The 17,797-nt window shown below is 35.5% G+C and overlaps 1 protein-coding gene across 1 annotated transcript in view; it reads right to left on the bottom strand.

Moving 5' to 3' along the window:
- The window catches only part of LOC124622658 (guanine nucleotide exchange factor DBS-like), a 199,165-nt gene that overhangs the window by 16,982 nt on the left and 164,386 nt on the right, over positions 1 to 17,797 (bottom strand). Inside the window, exons 18-19 of the mRNA XM_047148453.1 lie at positions 13,881 to 14,104; positions 12,420 to 12,603 (exon numbers count right to left, since the gene is read on the bottom strand). Of these exons, the coding sequence (XP_047004409.1) occupies positions 12,420 to 12,603; positions 13,881 to 14,104 (408 nt within the window). The remainder of the gene's footprint in view (positions 1 to 12,419; positions 12,604 to 13,880; positions 14,105 to 17,797) is intronic.

Here is a 17,797-nt window from a genome sequence, read left to right as displayed (position 1 = left end):
ATCAGTCACGATCATTTGACTGATAATGAAGTTTTGTCTATTGCATAAGGAAAAAAAATGTGTCAGTTGCAGTCTATTTTAACTCCAATCACTCGAAGAAAGAAGACTCTAGGCTGCCCAACAAAGTTGTACCAACAGTGACAAGATACTATGAACAATGACGGTCCAGATGAATTGAATGAGGACTTTACATCTACAACGAAGGACATTAATAAGAAAAAAAAAAAAATACAAACTAGTTGTGAATTTTTTTCCTTGTATACTCATGATTGCTAGGAAAATGAATAGAGATGAGGGTAGTGATGATGAAATGAAAGCTGTAGGACCCAGCCTAGGCATGTTTGAACCAAGTGAAAGTTTAGTCAGCAAAGAAACAGTGAAAACCAATATTTTGCAGTTGATTTTAGCAAATTTAGAGGAGATGAAGATAGACAACAATAGCAAATTTCGTGCAGTTAATGATCAGTTTACAGAAATAAAAACAGATAGCAATAGCAAATTTAGTGCAGTGAATGAGCAGTTAACTGAAATAAGGACAAACAATGATAGCAAATTAACTTCACTACAAGGACAATTAAATGACCTAAAAACTGAAAACAATATTAAAATGGACATGGTACAATACCAACTAGACCAACCTAGTAACCAGGTTTTGGCGCTAAAAAATGGGTTGTCAGATGGATTAAAAAGTCGATGCCTGAGAAAAAAAAATTATTGTTTCAGAAAATGAGTTAGTTGCCCAATCTGAAAATCACGAGAAAAATGTTATTGACATCAGAGTTCAGCAGAAGGCCGTAGAGGAAAAAATGAAGAGAACTTTAGTAGTTTTAAATGTTGAAAAGCAGTATGCTAAATTTCAGTAGTTCAGGAAAATTGTATTCACTAAAATCTTTATTCAAGCAATGGTATTGCGTGGTCAGACATTCCAATTAAAAATTTTCCATCAGACAATTTACATCCAGTGAATTTTCTGCACCACTGTAGAGATAATCTTCATTGATCCATTATGGACCGTGGGAAAACGGCTGGCATGTATTTCTTGATGCAATAATTTACCAACAGCCCTATGTATTGTAGAAATTTATTTTATAAACTTCTAATGTGCTACCAGTTTCAGCATTACATTGATGCTATCTTCAGGCCCCACACGTCATAGTCGTCAAGGTAATGCCGAAACTGATAGCACATAAGAAGTTTATAAAATAAATTTCTACAATACATAGGGCTGTTGGTAAATTATTGCATCAAGAAAAACTGTAGAGATAGTTTTGTGTCGGGCACGACTGACTATCAAAAAATTAAATTTGTTAAAAGATGTCTTGAAGGTGAAGCTCTGTCTTGGGTAAATCTAAATTTAAGTCAGTGGGAAACATATCAAAGTTTCAAAAAAAGGTTTTTAAATAAATTTTGGTCTAAAGCTGAACAAGGGAGAATTAAAAGTGAATTTCTGAATGGTCCAATTTATTGGAATAGGGACAGTACCCTGAAAGAGTTATGTAAGAATCAACTTAAGGAATTAACACATCTTGACAAATCATTTGATGAAATGACATTGATTGATGCACTAAAAAGGAGATTACCAGAAAGTTTGCAGTGGGATTTAGTACATGGACCTGATGACTTCCTTGAACAATTTTTACAGTATGTTGATATGCTGGATGGGGCAGTAGAAAGAAGCATGTATCATAATAATCGAAATGATAGAGATCACAATGATAATAACTACAGAAACAGAAATAATGGTAATTTCTATCTGGGTCAAAATGGTAATAGCAACAGAAATTTTGAACATCGGCAGAATAGGAATAATGGGTATAACAATGGGCAATTTAATAGAAGAAACAATCACAGAGCTAAATATTCGAGAAATGGCAGTCCACATCAGTGAAGGTCCACAGTTCTGGGGCGAGGATACACAATAAGTACAGGACCCCCAATTTACACTTGCTATTAGATAATAACAACAGTGTTAATAATGTGGCACAGGTATCTGAAGTTGAACAGAAGGAACATCAGACTTGCCATTCATGTTTTGATCAAAAGTTTTGAAATACTATGTTTAGTTATAGTGGTGTACATACTAATCACAAACCAGAATGTGAGAGTAATGAGAATTTTGATGTAGTGTTGTAATATTACCCTTCCACACATCACTATTAAATTTCTCTGTCTTTGCACAGATTTAAAAGCTTCGAAAGGTGTAAGATATACAAAAGAATAACTTTTCACTTATCTTCATTACCTCGTTGTCATCGTTGATAGCTCAAAGTCTTGTCTAGGAGTACATTCTTACAGTTGAAATTCGGTTTTGTAGGTTCTTGATGACCAAATAACTGATTTAGACTTGCCTGTATTATTCTTGAATTTTATTCCTTGCCACATCTTTCAACATCACTCCATTTTTACATTTTCCACATAAAAAAAACAATAATTACATTGTTGGTGACAAACTTAGAAAACATCTACTACTTCCACCAGAGGCATGCCCACCACTCCTCACTTTCTCCGGTACTCGCATTATTTCAAAGAGTTTACACAGCAAGGGAATTTATAAACTTTCTTTACCAAAGAAGAATCTTCACCAAATTATATCATTATTTTATACATAAATCAAGAAATAAATTTAATAACTAGAGCTAGACTGTACAATTAATAATATAAATTTTAAGTATACCAGAAATTTCATAATTTCAAATATTTTTAAAAGAAGAGAAATTTTAACTGTTAGTACATATCGACTGTAACACATTAATTTCTTTTTTTATACATTTTAGCCTGAAATATAATACATCGTATACAAAATCATATGAATTTTTTAATGAAACAACTGAGATATTTTAACTATGCAAGAATTGATTGTGAACATGGTATCGGTTATCTATATCTATAAAAAAAAAAAAAAAATAAAAAAAAGAGGAGGGTGATTCATTATAGTGTGTACTAATGATTTCTTCTCTTGGTCAGCAAACAGAATTATTGACCTGTGTAAAACAGGTGAAGGCTGTATTGGATCTGAATTAGATGGTATTTTTGGCGTAGATGTGAATGAGAGCTGTGAAATAACTGAGGCTGGTAAGTCTGAGATTGGTAGCTTATTGCAAATGCATGTGGGTGAGGTGTGTGACTTTGACGGTGAAGAGACTTGTGTTGTTGGTGATCTTGTTGACAAAGTAATTTTGGAAGAATGTGATGATGATGATGATGATGATGATGATGATGATGATGATGATCAGGTATTTGTGAAGTTTAAGAACAATGAAGTTTCAGAGTTATTTACAAATACAGGTAAGGTAAGTGATGTTTGTAATCTCCAAGTCATGGAATACCAGTCCAGCCAAAGCAGTTTGTCATTAATGTCATGCAGACTAATGATCCAAGCAGTAAAGGTGAGTTATCTGTAAGCCTAGAGAAGAAAGATGAAAACCCTTTGAAATTTGTTTGGGACAAGATTAATGATGACATAGATAAATGTGCAGTCTGGAATAAGTTAGCTGTAGTCAGCCAAAATTTGTATCCAAATTGGTGGAATGGAGTGAAAGAAGATCTAAGTAGGAAATGTAATTTTGACAGTAATATGTTCTGTGTTCCTTTTGTAATAAGTGATGTTAGTTGTGCTGTGGGACCCACATAGTGTGTTCAATTTTTTCCCTGACAACAAGGGTAACCAAACTAATGCCATGATACCAGTAAAAGTTGATAAAATCCTGCAAAAATAATGTGGCTGTAGCATTTTATGAAATTGAAAATGATCTTTTATATGAAGTGTCTAATAACAGAGATGCTGTCATTCAATGCAGACTAATGATTCAAGCAGTAAAGGTGAGTTATCTGTGATTAACTGATGATGAAGAGAGATGGTGATTCAGATTTTGGATGTCCTTACATTAAGATTGATCAGTGGGGAGGGAACTATTTGTTTGATACAGGTAGCCCAATTTGTGGCATATCTGAACAATTTAGAGACAAGATCAAGTATAGTAAGAATTTTGTGGAAATGCCCATTGAATGTGTAAAAATAAGAGGAGCTACTGGTAAGCAAAGTAAGTGCATAAAATGTCAAGTACTTTTAACATTTAGTATAGAGAACAATACCTACGAACATGAATGCATAATAATCCCTAGTCTAGAAGGAAATATAAACTGCTACTAGATTTATAAGACTAGATAACCATGTTTTGTTTACCATGAATGTAATGTGCAAGATCATGCAGTTTCTAAAGTTCGATCTTATCCAGTGACTGAGTTTAAATCTATTTGTAAATTCATAGAACTATATAATTGTGTTTCATTTGTCTGGAATTTAATATGTAAGATGATGTGATTTTTAGAGTTCTATCTTATTTATTGAGTGAGTTAAAACCTGTGACACACTATATAATTTGTTCTACAATAGATTTGTGCTTTAGAATTTGATACACATATACCATGACACTAAATGAGTAGATCTTTTCGCAATCTTGAAACAGGACAATATTCATAATTAGTACAGAAAAAATTAGGAATGGTATCTGAGCATATCTTTGTGTAATAGCTTATCAGTACATTTTTTATTGCATTTAACTCTGAATATTAATGTTTCATATGTGAACACTTTTTAATCACAGCTGACATGAATCCCATGACTTTAATAAATGACTAAGGACAGTATATCTTGTGTGATGTGAAGAAGGTTCTGAACAGCATATTTAGTACAATGTTTCACGATTTGATGTGAATGCAAGACAGAAAGTTACCTATACACTGGGGTGCATGATGAGAACTCTAAGGAGGAAACTGAGAGATGTGGGTGGGTCTACTCCCCACACTGCTGTATGGCTGGACCCCGCTGGACCAGTCAACTTCCAAGAGATCATAGGAGCCGGGTAATGTACTTGAGCACATGTCAACTAAATCAGTGTTGTGACTGATATTTGTGAATTGTTAGCCAAGACTGCTACAGATAGTGTTATTCAGCATAAATGTATGCTTTTTCAAGTAGGTGGATTGACTTTCCAATACATTATGTAACTTTAAATCAGTATGTATTTTTTTATCAGTTATAAATGAATCTTCTAAGACTTTATGTATGTAGGTTAGTTTGTATGGACACTTAGCAAATAGTGTGGAACACATTTACTAGTGTAGACAATATAACAAGATGTATGCGTATCTGCTTTCATATTCTGATTTTGGTTCTCAAGCTACTGGATTGAGTCATCATTCAAGCTAATTATGACTCCGTTTACTTGTATTTATCTTGAATATTGCAATATTGTATCTGGTTGGAACTTGAGTTGTGGACCGACTCACGCTTAGCTCTGTTTTGTGCTCAAGGAAAGTGGACAACCATTGACTTAGGCTAGATGATTCTTACAATTACCCTTTTCACATAATTGAACTTATTGATATGATTACGAACTTTATGTATTTTGTTGTGTCGAAACATTTTTTGCTGGTTTGTACCCAGTGTGGTTCAGATTCATGGGTCGATTCCCACATTGTGAACTTAGACCCCAATATTTTTCCATTATTTTGTTCTTTAATGAAACAACATATCCTTAAATACTATGGTTTATATGGCTAAATGAATCCTACTCATGATTGAGTATATTCTTCTGGTCAGTACCCACCATTGTGAGTTTTTCAAGTTGGCTCACTCATCGTACACTTTAGGCTCTGAAAGTTTTCTCTTCTAAGATTCTGAAGGTTTGATTGTGGGGTTGTTAACTTACCAGTTGTAATTCTTGTAATTTACATTGTCTCTGTAATTATTTCTATAGTTCAGTGGTGAAATGTTGTAGTTTTGACCTTATATTATTTGTCTTGTGACAGTATGTTCCACAGATCTGAAATCTGAGTACTATATCCTGCTATATGTATGGATTACAAGTTGTATAGTAGATATTTTTCATATATTCTCTAATATGTTGTGTATCAGATACTTCTATACATCTATATGCTATCATGGGCATCATTTGTACACTGTTTGGCAAACCTTATAATCTGTCGCGAAATAGTATAAACCTAGCATTGCCCACTTTTTTTCATTATAGAAATACATGATACCAAAAGGTATTTTAAATCTTGCATAGGTGAAGACTGTCAGCTGTTTCACTGAAAGAATTTCATTTGATTTTGTATATGATGTATTATATTTCAGGCTAAAATGTACAAAAAGAAATTAATTTGTTACAATCAGTATGTACAGCTAAAATTAATCTTCTTTTAGAAATATTTGAAATTAAGGAATTTCTGGCATACCTAAAAATTCCTATTATTAATTGCACAATATAATGTGAATTATTAAATTTATTTCTGGAGTCTTTTATAAGATAATAATATAATTTGCTAAAGATTCTACTTTTGTCGAGGAAATTTGTAACTCTTTTGTTTCCTAAACTCTTTGGAATATTGTTAGTACCGCAGAATGTAAGCAGTAGTAGTGCACCTGCCTCTGATGGAAACAGATGTGTTTTTATGGATGGTTGGTTGGTTGGTTGGTTGGTTGGTTGTTTCGGGGAAGGAGACCAGACAGCGAGGTCATTGGTCTCATCGGATTAGGGAAGGAAGTCGGCCGTGCCCTTTGAAAGGAACCATCCCGGCATTTGCCTGGAGCAATTTAGTGAAATCACGGAAAACCTAAATCAGGATGGCCGGACACGGGATTGAACCGTCGTCCTCCCGAATGCGAGTACAGTGTCTAACCACTGCGCCACCTCGCTCGGTGTGTTTTTATGACTGACACTAAAAATGTAATTTTCGGTGTGATAGAAGTGGAAATTGTAAAGACTGTGTGATACTGAAAAATATGACATAGAATAAAAGTCAAGAGTAATACAGGCAAATCTTCATCAGTTATTTAGTTATTTGGAACCCACTAAGTCAACATTCAGCCACAAGAATGTACCCCTAGATGCGAGAACTGCAGCCAACAACAAGAGAAAATGAAAATAAGTAAAATGTTTTTCTTTTGTAAATCTTACGCCTCTTGAAGCTTTTGAAGCTAATGAAGTCACTAAGAAAAATTTTAATAGTGATATGTGGGAGGGTAAGATTACAGTGGGAAGTAATCAGGAGAAAACAACCAGAACTGTGGCAAAACCACTCATGGAAATTGTGTGATGAAAATGCTCTCACTCACACTTCAATGCTCGTTCACAATTTTTTGACAAAAACAAAACCATTATGTTGTCTCAGCCCACTGTATTTGCCGAACATGGTTCCCTGCTGAACCATTGATGAGGGGGGAAAAAAACTGACTGAAGGAGCTGAACACCATAACAAAAAGTGAGTGTTGGAAGCACTTCTGAGAGTGGGAAAAGCACTGGCATAAGTCTATTATATCTGAGGGGATTACTTTGAAGTGAAAAAAGTAGTAGTAGTAGTAGTAGTAGTAGTAGTAGTAGTAGTTGATGATGATGATGATGATGATGATGAAAAAACAAAGATTCTTTAAGAAAAATGAAAATTCCCATTAATTTTTTATCACACCTCATATATCGACATAAATGCACATTGGATGGGAAATACATGCCAGAAATGTAGAGCATGTGAGTTTGATCCGCATAGCATTCATTGTCTTTTAGTCCATTAAGCATAAGGAGATTAGCTATTCCATAAGATAGAGAGGAAGATAACGAAATCATATAAGCCTATGCATAAGAAAGTTCAATTTTTGCACTGTGCATCACTTGTGGCTGTCCTCGGGGCAGGTGTGCTCTTCACAATGATTGAGAAAGAAGAGGATAGTTAGTTTTTTTACAAGGAAATATAAAGGTAGTGAAACAAAATAGCTTATGCAATACATGGAAACTAAATTTCATACAATCACTTAAAGTATAAAAAGTGTGCAGATGAAGTAACTACTAATGTGAGTTTTTAAATAATTGCTATTTGGGAAACCAAAAAATTAGGAAAGTGTAAACACTGTATTCTTTGCTATTTGCAAGTAAGTTGCAGAACAATTAAGTAACATCCAGGAAACGAAGAGGTATGCCCATATGATTACTTGGGGGGGGGGGGGGGAGGAGGGAATTTACCTTAAAATACTGCTACATAAAAACTGTTTCTGGCATTTTACTCCAAGTTTTTTGGTGGGGAAGAAGCTACAAATGATTTACAAAATTAATGATGTAATTGAGTCTTGGAGAGCATTATGACTGGAAATGATAATTACATGCACATGCTGAGTACTTTTACAAAAAAATAAACTGAAGATTTCCACTTGGTTTTGGAAAGTTTATCAATGGCTAAATGTCTCAAATTCACCTGCTACATTCTGTCTCTGTTTGCACACAATAAATACAAGCCAGTAAAACCAATTTAGTGAACAATAGAATCCACAGATAATGAAGTCCCATATACTGGTGATGGAGAGACATTGATTTCAGTTATATAAATTTGATGATTCAATTATTTTGTAGATTTGACATCTAATAATGCAGTAGGAATGTACTTATACTTGACTATGGTAGAACTGAATGAAGTACAGTGGCATCAACATGTATATGCATTATGTTTATTTTTGTCTTACAGCATCGTAAAAAAAAAGTCCATTTGATGGTTAGGGCACGAGACCTTGAGCTCCTCACCTGTCCTTCCCCCTCCTCCTCTCCACAATTTTCCCCGTATGGGCACCTATTTATGCAAGCAAATGAGAAATGTCCTTTGTGACATGCTTAGCAAAATCACAAGAATGGTTGACCTTATGAAAAGATTTTTTAACCATTTTTGAGCACTTATTAATTTATTTGCTGTCTATATAATGATCAGTTTTCAAATATTACCACAGATTTAGTTTAAATGTACAATGAGATATAAGGTTCTACCAACTGCACTCCTCTTACCAGTAAAAGTCACCGAGTGAGGTGGCGCAGTGGTTAGCAGACTGGACTCGAATTCGGGAGGACGACGGTTCAATCCCGCGTCCGGCCATCCTGATTTAGGTTTTCTGTGATTTCCCTAAATAGCTCCAGGCAAATGCCGGGATGGTTCCTTTGAAAGGGCACGGCCGACTCCCTTTCCCATCCTTCCCTAATCCGATGAGATCGATGACCTCGCTGTTTGGTCTCTTCCCCCCAACCTCAGTAAAAGTCATATGTATACAAGGGAAAGAAAAGGAGAATCAGAAACTACCAGTTGTCAGTTACAAAAACAAGTTTATAGCTACGAGGGCTGGAACTTAAATAGTGGCAACTATTTATTCACAACCAATACAAAAGAGTTACCTGTTTGCACCTGTTACTGTACTTCAAAGTAGTTAGCAGCTTTGTGTAGAACAAGTTGCCAGTGATGTGGAAGGCATAGTATACCATTAGCAGAGCCTGTTCTGTTGATGGTGCAAATGGAGTGGTTGAATCTCTGGAACAGTTTTGAAGCAAATGCCACGAAGTGGTTCCTTCATATTTGGAATCAAATCAAAGTCACAAGGACTTGTCCAGGGAGCATGGCGGATGGTACAGTACTTCCCAGTCCCGTCGAGCGAACAGAGCAGCCACAGCTTGCACTGCACGCATGGTGCATTGCCGTGCAGAATGATAGGTGGGTTGTGCAGAAAGCGTTGCTGCTTCTGTCGCAAAGCTGGTCACAGATGATGCTTCAAAAATCAACAGTAATTCTGTGCACTGACGGTCTGCCGTGGAGGAACATAATGCGTTAGGATAACACCATCACAGTTGTACACGAGAATCACCATAACTTTCACCATACTGGACCTCTGATGCACTTCCGACTTTGGCGACGATCCATAATGATGCCATTCGTTGGATTGGCATTTCAGTTTTGGCTCGAATGATATGACCCATGTCTCATCCAGTGTTACGACACGGCAATAGAAAGCCTCTCCTTTGCACTTTGCAAGTGCATCTGAGCAGTGTCATAACGCATCCATTTCTGCATTTCCATCAAGTCATGTGGAACCAATCCTGATACAATTTTTCACATGCCCAGGCATTCCTTCAGGATGTGAAGCACAGTCATATGCGCTAATCCAGTTTCTTGGGTGAGCTCACGAATCATATGGCGTCGATCACTGTCCACTAACACAGCAAGAGCTCGCACTACTTCTTCAGAGATGCTAGGACGACCTGCCCGATGCTTGTCTGCCACAGTTTGCCAATCTTCGTTGAAGGCTTTTACCTGACGTGCCATTGTTCTGTACAGCAATGCAGATTCCCCGCATGCCTCTTTAAGACGTTGATGACACTGTAGTGCTATATGACCTCTGGCACATTGAATCTTGATCCAACTTAGTTGTTCCTGTTTTGAAAACATAGTGATACCATTACATTAGACCGCTCGCTCACAAGCGACTGTAATTCCCTCTGTAGTGCGCACACCGGTGTCGTGGGACAGGAGAGTCCATTTGCTCAGAGGTAAGGTAGATATGTCAACGACGTGTGCTATCAGCAACAATAGTAGATTCAATTGCATAGTGTCTCCACAGCAGTGTTGCCACTATTTAAGTTCCACCCTACATATAAATACTAACAGTTTTACAAGGGGATATTACAATTAGAAATCTTCTACTGAATACAACCCTTTCTTTATTAATCAGTCTTACAGTTTATTCTTTAAGGTATTAAAATTAATTGTCTTAAAACCAGATGATAATCTGTTGCAAAAAAATTGTCCCTTCTGTATGTGGACTGTGGTCTGCAAACTTTTTATTATTTGTAATTCAGTTAAAGTTTTGCCTTCACTTGTGTGTTATAGGTAAGTACATTACCATTCATTTAAACATAATTGTCTCCAGGATGTACATAGAGTGGGTCTTTAATATGAATTACCCCACTTCATAGAAACAAATTATCAAAAACTTGACTGCATATTATCAAAAACAGAAATGAAATTGTGACAATTTAGGAAAGTGAAATTAACTGTACTTAGCCTGTGGACTTGAACAATGAAAAATCCATTAAAATATATATATGACCCCAAAAAAATGGTAAATGCTCACTGTTTATGAATAGCAATGTTAAAGGTTGGTACTAATTGTGACTATCAAATAATATATCTTAACCCAAACAGTAGAATGAACTTATTCTAGAAGATTGCAAACAACAGTTTGTGTAAAAAATTTGAGTAGTGCTATGGAAAGGAGGAGGAGGTTAGTGTTTAACGTTCCATCGACAACGAGGTCATTGGAGACGGAGCACAAGCTCAGATTAGGGAAGGTTGGGGAAGGAAATCGGCCATGCCCTTTCAAAGGAACTATTCCAGCATTTGCCTGAAGCGATTTAGGGAAATCACGGAAAACCTAAATCAGGATAGCTGGACACGGATTTGAACCCGTCCTCCCGAAGGCGAGTCTAGTGTGCTAACTATTGCGCCACCTCGCTCGGTGCTGTGGAAAAAGCACAATGAAAGAGAAATATGTTTCACAATTAGCAGTAAAAACAAGTGGTGCAAAATCAGCAAGGAACAGTTTTTTGTGGAAGATATATACTTATAAAAGATTCGGACATAGTGTTGACTTAAAACAGGTCACTGGTTTTGTGAAATGAAAATTTGCAAAACATAGCAAATATGGAATGGTATAAATGTAGAATGGATAAGACAAAGAGCCATACCTGACTACATGGGAACAGTCCAGTCTGACCTAAAATTTTTTTATACAGATGAATACGCCAAAAGAAACACAATATCAAAATTTTAGCTGCTAAGACACACTGCAAGCATTTTTTTAAAGATTGTTGAAAACCATCAGATTTGTAGCTCACTAGCTGTCTGGAGAAAGGTACACAGCTCTAGAAGACAGTGTCTGCACAACACGGCAGGCACATATCCTTCATTGACAGCACATCGGTAAACGGCACAATGAAATCTTAATTTGTAAAGCAAATTCCATCTTCTGTAAGCAGTTTCCCTGACACAGTTGTTCACAGATACTATTTGCTTGAGCTTGCAATTTATCTAATACCCACAATAATTGGCAACTGCCTTTGCAATATAGTTAAGTTTAAAAAATGAAGACAAAACTGAATTAATGCCCTTTGCGTTCTTTTTTTTTTTTTTTTTTTTTTTTTTTTTTAAATGCTCACTAATATCATCTGTCTTTGCATAGACTTCAGAGCTTCACAGTAATGAGCAATCCAATTAATGTTTTCAACCACGCAAATATGAAACATGAAGCATGCGGTATGCAGTTTATATCACCTACTTCATCTGAAGACCTACCTGTACGTGTTATTTATTAGTTAATTTCTTTGATATTCATTCTAATGATTGTTGTGCTAATTAAAGTCCAGAACAAAAATTTAGTACCTTCCCAGCCCAAAGAAAACATGTGTAACATTAGCGTTCAGTGACAAAGTAAAGGCTATAAATATTTTGGTTAAACAAAAGAGGGAGAAAACGGTGTGTGAAGCCGTTTCATTTTGTAAGCTATGCTCAGTGAGTATACCGATTTTTATTAAATAACTGAAACAGTGGTTAGTTACCTCTGTGTGCTCTATGAAAGTATCCTCATCATCACTGTTACTGTACTCTGAGCTCCATGCAGCTTCTTCTTCAGGATTTTCAGTCACTACATGAGGACGTTTATTTTGAGATTCTTCAAATGTTAGACCTCCATTTTTTGGAAGACATGAATGGCTATCCCATGATGTTGTCTGGTGTAATGGCCTGTTTGTGAAGATGAATAGTTAGAAATAGTTGGAAAAAGATACCACACACAAGTCAGAAAAGATCTGAAACAAATGACACAAATGAAAATCCCAGTATGGTAACAGATGATTTATGTTTCTGTGGTTTGATGTGAAGGAAATAGAAAGAAATTTACGTTTAGTTTTCCATGCAATCAACATACAAAGATAAATAAGAATCCATTAAAAAATCAAGGAGGATTGCACTTGAAACCAAATGATAATGTTGTGTATTTAATATTCAATGCATTAAAACAATGACTTTTACAATTATGCTGATAGTTTATGACATATTAATTTTCATCAAACACAAAATTAGAGAAAATTAGAATAGTTATTTTGATCCATACTATACATTTACATTTAAAAAATACTCATGTCAAACTAAACACTGGTTTCAGGTGCAGTTGCCTTCCCACTTTACTTTTTTCACTCAATTTCACTGAATTGCAAACATGTACACTTTGATGGTCATTTTTGCAGCAGCTTGTGTTATTCACTTCAAGCATGCTGCAGACAGTAAATCTTCATTACCAGACAGATTTCGCTTGTACTGGAAAAGCATATTTAGTAGTTATAGAGTAAACATTGTAATGTTTTTTGCCAACAAAAGCAAAACATATCTAGTGAAAAAAAATCAATTTGAATTATACTTGATATAGGGAAAATTAAACTAAACTTATAAAAAATTTGAATAAACATTAGTGAATGATGTTTTGTGCAATAAAGAAGTATCACTAAAATGTCTTTACTTTTAACATTATGCTGTACCATTCACACATTTTGGAGTAAATATCACAGCAACAGATGCAAGCTAATAAAAATAATATATTTAAGTAATTAGAAGCTAACTGCATACTACTTGTCAGAGGTTATAATTTCAAGATGTTACAGCATAACAATATTGATCCTGAAACTTCCTGGCAGAACTTCAAAGTAAAATTTCTAACATGAAGTGTGTACTTACGACCCTCACAGAAATCAAAACAAGCAGCTTAGAGATCACTTTTACAAACAGGAAAGTTATGTCAATGAGAATTTGTTGATACTACTGAACATTATTTGTTGCTGCAACCTCAAATATTTTCTAAATCAAGTCATACTTTTCTTCAAGAATGTAACAGTTTTTATACAAATTTTCAAATTTGGTTCACAATTGCCAAACCCCCAACAGAATTACTCTTAAAGCAGTTATCCGCAGTGTTAAAAACTATGCTGTAATTTGTAATCATGAAATTTTCTAGAACTACTTTATACCTGTGAATAATTTTGCTTCCACCTGCCATAGAGTACTGCCTGATCTTTTCGCCCTTCAGTTCTGCTAACTGATCAAGTAGGACACTTTTTATCTTGCTCACCCATACTTCCTTCTGTTCTAAGGTTAAAGCTTGAATGGTGTGAACTTCCTGCCGCCCCTGCAGCCAAACTTCAAATTTACGGCCATCACCTTTCACAGACTCTGTTAACCCTATCTGAGACATCTGAAAGACATACAAACATACATAATTTTTGTGTAAAATAAACTACTGAAAACCAGTCATTCACTGTGCTCTATAGTGCCCACCACGATGATGAACCTTCAGGGATGTGGAATGAGTCAAGATGTACATTAAAAAAAGTGAAACAGCTATTAGAAATAGCATTAATAATTAATTGTTATTAAACTACTATAAATTATTTGTTCTTATCAAGCTGAATTTAACATATTAAAGTTAGCAAGAAACACACTACTTCAAAAGTTGCTGTTATATTAAATAGCTGATGTTCATCTCTTACTGCTAATTTAATATCCGAAACCATATCTATATTGTCCATAGAACAAAAGTTATCTGTGCGTGAAGGTCTTTCTACAAAGAGCACTGCTGTTTGTTCTGTAGCTAGCAGATTCTTGCATCTAAATAGTTATTTTGTAAAAGTGGCTAATAAGGTATGTTTTCATTTCTCTTCCACTCTAAATCCTATGCAAGAAGGCTAAAAAACAAGGAAATTATTTTTGTGACTTTTGTTGTGGCTATATGAATCTTAATTCCACCAATATATTATTTTAAATTATTATTATCAACAAATACCACTAAGCAGCAAATGAATTGTGATATGAGTGCAGGAATTTATAAGTTTCACTATACCTGGGCCTACCTGGGGATTCAACTGCTAACTAACTACAAGGATTGTTTTTGTTGTCTGAGCGTCAGTCAGTGAAGAAGATTTTACTATACAAAATAATAAATTGTGCATTTTTGTTACATTTATTGTACAACTAATATCATAAATACAAAAACCTCAGACCGATGACCTTGCTGTCTGGTCTCCTTCCCCAAACAACCCAACCCAACAGAAACCTCATTCCAATAACTATTACCCAATTGCTAAACAATATTCAGATTTAAATCAATACTCACCAGAATGATCATGGAAAGTACGAAAATAAAACACATCCATTTATCCAAAAAGTTTACCACCACTGTCAGATGAAGCACTTACTATTGCTTTCTGGCTGGAGACAGCAGTCATGTTTGGGTGATGTGTGTTTGCTTGTGTGATGTGTTCTTACTCAAGAAGGCTTAGCTTTGGCTGAAATCTCAATGTGTTAAGATCTTTTCATTGTGCCTATCAACTCAATGTGTCACCTATACGGTAAGTAGTGATCTATCCTTTTAATACTATTATTGATATTCCAACCTGGATTTACAATCACTTTCACATTTCATTACTATGACTTGTGCATTGGGCTTAAAGGTACACCAGAGATCTGGCAAGAGACCACTTCCACACAGGCATAACCACTTGCACAATGCCTCTCAGTTCTTAGCAGCAGCTTCCAAATGGCATTCACAGATCCAGACATTTTTCTGCTTCCATGCCATGTCTATATCCATGTCACACTCACTTCATCCACTGACAGTATGAAGAGCCATCAAAGAAAGGGCTGTCAAGGGCAACTACATTGCATTTGCCTTGTACTGGTGAACATGGAAATTCTTTTACTAACAGGCATGAAGTGCGATGCACCACGGACACTCAGAGAGTTACTATCCAGCCATCAGACAGTTCAGTTCAGTGCCTGCAGCCAGCTTAGTACAGTTCTCTGAGGACCATCTCCTGACTTAGCAGTTGCTATTTATGGAGTCATATGACAATCAAGAGTGTCTGCAGTATTACTATCAGTTACAGTTAGGACATCAGAGACTGCCACGAGACTGTAAAGTTTTTTAGATTTCACAAAACTGTACCAAAGTTAAGTTCCATTCTGTATCACACTCTTAATATATGTAATTTGTTATTTCTTACTGTATTACTATATTTCTGTTATAGTGCTGCGGTTTCAAACAAGTATTAAATTAGGAAGTGTGCAATCAACCATCTTTATGGAACTATGATAGGGAAACACTTTTCTGCTATTGTGGATGTTTCACCTGAATTAATAAAAGAAGTCAGTTACTACATTCACAATATTTTGGCTGTCAAGAAAAACTTTGAAGGCTATTCTCACTTTTTCACCAACTCTCAACATTTCAGCAACAAGAAAAACTGGGAATTGTTTATTCAAATTTCATAAGTGCAAAATCACAGCATTCTCATCAATGTTGGGTAGTAAATAGAAAGGACAATACTGGGGAGAGGGACAATTTTTTTTTGTTTTACTTACATCAGACTGCATGATTCTTTGCTTTGATTTTTGTGGAAAAGCTATGCAGCTTTATTCCGCAGTTGTTCCATTCCAGGATTGCTAATCCACATGCTTTTCAGGAAGATTCTGTGAATTTTGTAAACACTTCTGAGCATATTTTTCAGACATGGCCCAACCGGAATTTCTGCTACACAGTTCTCAGCTTATTGCAATAACAGTCTGCAACCCATGAGCTCATAATGATGGCACACTTGGCCCAACTTGAAGAAATCAAGAACTACAGCCAACAACAATTACTGCAATTAAAGATGCCACACCCACACTTTTCAACATTCAATCGAAAAATGGAGTCCTGGAACGATTATGTCCAGCAACTGGAGAAACATTACCTCGTGCATCAAATATCAGATGACATGGAATGAAAATCATTTTTATCAGCACGCGCACAACCAACTGTATTTCAGATTCTTCTGAGACTGTAACCTACTTGTGAACCAATGATCTCCCTTTTTCTGACACTAAAGAAATGTTTACGAAATATTTTAACTCGCAAGTTCATGTTGCTGCTGGCAGACATATATTTGGTTCAAAGTTTAAAGAAGTCAAATCAAAGCTATAAACAGTGGATAAGTCAATTACTGAGGCCTGACTCAAGAATATACATTTCATTATGAAAATGATCAATGTATGTAAACTTACGCAGATTCACTAATTCACGGCATGCTTATCATGCACTCCCCCAGCAATAAATTAGAGGAGGACCTGGTTAGTCTAACAAACACGTCTTTAGAAGGCGATCTGCCATTGATTTTAGTATACAAACAAACGCATGTATCTACTGGTGCAATACTGTGCGACGATGTGTATCGATCATGCATCAATGGCTGGCATAGCCAAGCAACCTGTAGGGCCACACCAGGAAACACAGGGCATGGACACTACTAGAACAAAACAGTCAGTAAACAAGTTTAGAAATTGTAAATTACAATCAAGTTCACACTGTGGCATAAACCACATAGGAGACAATAATTTCAATCACAATGCCTGTCGCAATTACTGTAAAAAAAAAAAAAAAAAAAAAAAAACAACAGACACTCAAGCACACAGCAATGGATAGTAGTAAAAAGTCAAGTACTGTTCATAATGAACACGTGCAAGTTCAGAAACTTTCATGAATGAAACGTCACATAAATGTCATCTTTGGTGGCAATAAAAAAGACATTAACTGTAACTCTTCAAACTGTAACTTTTCAAATTGACATATGGTTGTCAGTTTCAGTCATTCCACTCCAAACTTTACAGACTTTCACAGTTTGCTGTTCAGTTACAGCAATCAGGAGATACCAGTAAAAGGACAATTTTCAGCATATGTTGATGTATAGCAACTTATGAAACAGGCTAAATTTTTAGGTGTAAATTCAAATAAAGCAACAAATTTACTAGGGCTGGATCTCTTCAATGCTTTGAGCTTCACCACTCACGAGGAGGCACATCAAAAAGTGTTATTCCAAGTCAAAAGTTAAATCAGGCATTGCAAAAATATGAT

Source organism: Schistocerca americana, chromosome 1 (assembly GCF_021461395.2).
Source record: "Schistocerca americana isolate TAMUIC-IGC-003095 chromosome 1, iqSchAmer2.1, whole genome shotgun sequence".
Classification (NCBI taxonomy): domain Eukaryota; kingdom Metazoa; phylum Arthropoda; class Insecta; order Orthoptera; family Acrididae; genus Schistocerca; species Schistocerca americana.
Note: the sequence above shows the minus strand (reverse complement) of the source record. Positions and strands in the feature narration are given on the sequence as shown.